This window comes from Microtus pennsylvanicus, chromosome 17, assembly GCF_037038515.1.
Source record: "Microtus pennsylvanicus isolate mMicPen1 chromosome 17, mMicPen1.hap1, whole genome shotgun sequence".
In the NCBI taxonomy this organism is placed as follows: Eukaryota; Metazoa; Chordata; class Mammalia; order Rodentia; family Cricetidae; genus Microtus; species Microtus pennsylvanicus.
The window spans coordinates 45,808,736-45,812,638 of NC_134595.1; the positions used below are offsets into that span (position 1 = coordinate 45,808,736).

The 3,903-nt window shown below is 39.3% G+C and overlaps 1 protein-coding gene across 1 annotated transcript; it reads left to right on the forward strand.

Moving 5' to 3' along the window:
- Window positions 1–2,540: 2,540 nt before the first annotated feature.
- LOC142836803 (large ribosomal subunit protein uL30-like) lies at window positions 2,541–3,397 on the forward strand. The gene has a single exon (XM_075951408.1). It carries the CDS (start codon window positions 2,550–2,552, stop codon window positions 3,336–3,338), a length of 789 nt encoding a protein of 262 aa, XP_075807523.1. The 5' UTR covers window positions 2,541–2,549; the 3' UTR covers window positions 3,339–3,397.
- Window positions 3,398–3,903: the final 506 nt, after the last annotated feature.

The following is a 3,903-nucleotide window of genomic DNA, read 5'->3' on the forward strand; positions in this document are numbered from 1 at the left end:
TTTATCACCTCACCATGCTATCATGGGCTGATGACTATCTCATTGTTATATGAGCCTTGGAAGGTACATTCAGTATCTAAATAATAACAATGGCATTTCAATAAAAGTTTATTGGACTTAGATTTCCTGTGCCTTATACGCCAGAATTCATTATACTGTTATTTTTTTATAGCACAGTCCTCTGAGCTCTCCAATCCAAATATACTTAGCTATTCCTGAAAATATGATTTACGGAGATCTGATTACGGTTAGTCCTCTGCAGGTAGTTTCATGTTAATCACTTGACCATTTCGGTCTCCTTACATGAGCCGTTCCTGCTCTGGTCCTTCTCTCTGTAGCATCCTTCTGTGTGTCTGTAACTCCTTTGGCAGGCCATGATGGGTAGTCACTTTGCAATAAAGGTATTCACAAATAATTGCACTGGCTGACTCCTTTGCTTACAGTAATATGCTTTGGCAGCTACAGCAAGGAGAAATGAGGTGTACACAGCTTTCCCTGTGAGGTGAAACTTGTTGAAACAGTAAGGGAGGTGTCTTTCCTCCCCAGGGCATGTGCAACCTATGAGTCAAATGCAATCCCTGATTCACCAGGAGACTGCTTTGGGAATATGATAGATAATCTTGGTTGTCAACTAGACAGATTAGAATCGCTATGGAAACGAATCTCCGAGTATATCTGTGAGGGAGTTTCTATATTGGGCATATTGAGCTGGAAAGCCCCAAGCTATATGTGAGTGGTACCATGCTGTGGGCGGGGTTCTTTTAGGCTAAGTTAAAAGGAGAAAGCAAGCTACAGGACAGCAGCCATTTCTGGGTGCTACCTACCCACAAGTACAGCTTCACCCACTGCCTTTTGGGCCTGCCGCCATGACCTTTTGTCTGTGATGGACTGTGGTTTTAAGCTGTGAGCCAAAGCAAATCCATCCTTTTAAAGGTTGTTTTTTTCAGGGTGTTTTGTTGCAGTAATGGGACAAATAAGGGGAAAGACTGCATAACACAAGGAACTTGGACACAACATGTTTTTAATGTGTCAGTCTGTGACGCAGGTGAGTTTCCTTGCAATGACTGCCTGCCTTCATGATAGCCGAGGCAGTTATGCAGAAGGGTTGGGTATCTGTGTCATTAACCTAGGCTTTTTTTTTTTTTTTTTGAGTCAAAATTTCCTGGTATTCAGCATCTACCTCCTGACATGCTGTTAATCAGTCGCTCTGCTACCCTCTCTTTTTTTGGATGCTTGCCATGTCAGAAAGAAGGAATTACAAGGAGCCAAAAGCCAGGCAGTCAGTCACACAAGCTGGTTGTCCTCTTTCACCCTTCCCTGCTGGCTTCGTTTCACATTTCTTGCAAAGATCTCTGGCCTTTTCTAGTTTCCCATTCTCTTACTCGGGTCTGCTGCCCTGATTCCTTTCACACCTTCTGCCTCCTAAGTGATCAGTACCTGCAAAGGCTTCATTCCAGGGTGAGCCATTACCAATCATTTCTCCTGGATTCTCACGCTAGGAGAAATCCACTAAATATCTTGATTTGAGTCCTGAGCCGCTCAATTGCCTATTTGAAGTGAGTCGAAGTATCCTCCTAACATTCAGGATTGGTACCTAACCTAAGGTAAACAGAAGCCACACAGGAATACAGCACCAAGCTCTTCATTCTAAGAAGTTTCTAAAATTGAGCTCCAGGGACTTACACTGGCTATTGGGAGTATATGCATAGTTTAGGAGGGTGTGTCAATGGCATATGTGTGTATATGTTATGCAAATATGTTTGTGTGTATATGTGTGTGAATATATGCATATGTGTGTGCATGTGCAAGCATTATTTGTGTATGCGTCTATGAATTGTGTGAGGGTGTGTATGTGTATATGTGTTTATAGATGTATGTAGTATGTATGGTGTGCTTTTATTTGTATGTGTTCATATGAGTTACATGTGCATTTATGTGTATGTGTGTGTACGAATGCATATGTGTGTGTAGATTTGTGTGTATGTGCAAGTACATGTCTATGTTTAAGTGTATTGCATAACTAATATACAAAGAGACCTGGAGCGTTGTTGGCAGAGAACTGAAGATACTCTCCTGGTAGGTTTATTGTGGATGAGTTCAGAGCAGAGTTGCTACACAGAACACAGAATCTCACAATACCATTGCCAAGCATGGCCTTTTTCCCTTTAATAATCTTGAAAGTTCAGTATTTTCATAAAAGCCTCCTCCTTCCTCTTATTGTTTACTTTGGTGGAAGTTTATGTTTTTCCTTTTAGCTCATCTGATTAAAAACTGATCAAATATTTATATATGGATTTTATATATGTTATGTAACATATATGCAACACATATAAAGAATGTTAAAAACTGATCAATTCCAGATCAACTCCATATATATGGAATTGATATATATATTATATAGGTTGTATATAATATGGTGACTCACAATCATCTATAATGAGATCTGGCACCCTCTCCTAGTGTTCCTATTATGTAGGCATAATAAATAGTTAATAAATCTTTTTTTTAAAAAAAAGATCAGTTCCGCTCTTTTCTTTCCGCCTGGAACCATGGAGGCTGTGCCGGAGAAGAAAAAGGTTCCTGCTGCACCGGGAACCCAGAAGAAGAAGAAGGTTCCTGCTGCGCCAGGAACCCTGAAGAAGAAGAAGGTTCCTGCTGTGCTAGAAACCCTGAAGAAAAGGCGAAGAAATTTCACAGAGTTGAAGGTGAAGTGCATTCGGAAGAAGATTGCCCTGAAGTCACTGCGAAGGGCCCAGAGGAAGCTCATCTATGAGAAGGCAAAGTACTATCACAAGGAGATTCGCATGGCCAGGATGGCAAGGAAAACTGGGAACTTCTACGTGCCCGCAGAACCGAAGCTGGCGTTCGTCATCAGAATCCGAGGTATCAATGGTGTAAGCCCAAAGGTGCACAAGGTGTTGCAGCTTCAGCTGTGGCAGATCTTCAATTGCACCTTCATTAAGCTCAACAAGGCTTCAATCAACATGCTGAGGATTGTGGAACCATACATTGCATGGGGGTACCCCAATCTGAAGTCAGTAAATGAGCTCATCTACAAACGCGGCTATGGCAAAATTCATAAAAAGAGAATTGGCTTGACAAATAATTCCTTGATTGCTCGGTCTCTTGGTAAATGCGGCATCATCTGCATGGAGGATCTAATTCATGAAATCTGTACAGTTGGAAAACTCTTCAAGGAAGCGAATAACTTCCTGTGGCCCTTCAAATTGTCTTCTCCACGAGGTGGAATGAAGAAAAAGACAACTTATTTTGTGGAAGGTGGAGATGCTGGCAACAGGGAAGACCAGATAAACAGGCTTATTAGACGGATGAACTAAGGTGTTGCCCATGGTATTTTTGTAATCTGGTCAGTTAATAAACAGTCACAGCTTGGCAAAAAAAATAGTTCCATATATATATATGCCATATAATATGTTATGTTTTTATAGTATTATGGTGAATATATCATATATTATGTGTTACATATGTTATACATATATATTTTTTTTAAAACAAATCCCATATTTTCCTTTGGTTACATTGTCTATACATATCTCCTTCAATTTCACTGGGATGTTTTTGCTATTATAATTGTTACTTTCTCCCATTTTGCCTATTCTTAACACTTTTCTGGTCCTGTTCTGACAAAAATATTATTGATAATTTTTTTGCTTTATAATAAAAGCACATGTATAACTAGAAGGCTGCCTCCCATGATGTTGAAATATTATATGTTCACTATTATCCAACAATATAATTTATAATTTCATTTTGATCTCTTCTATAACCTATATGCATTGTTTACTTACAAATATTGGTGTTCTAGATGTCATGGATTATGTATTTTTTACATGTTTATGTTCTTTCATTTTTCTAAGAGATCATTAGACTACTCTTATTATA

Coding starts and splice junctions, on each gene's coding strand:
- LOC142836803 (XM_075951408.1), top strand. CDS start 2,550: ATGGAGGCTGTGCCGGAGAAGAAAAAGGTTCCTGCTGCACCGGGAACC.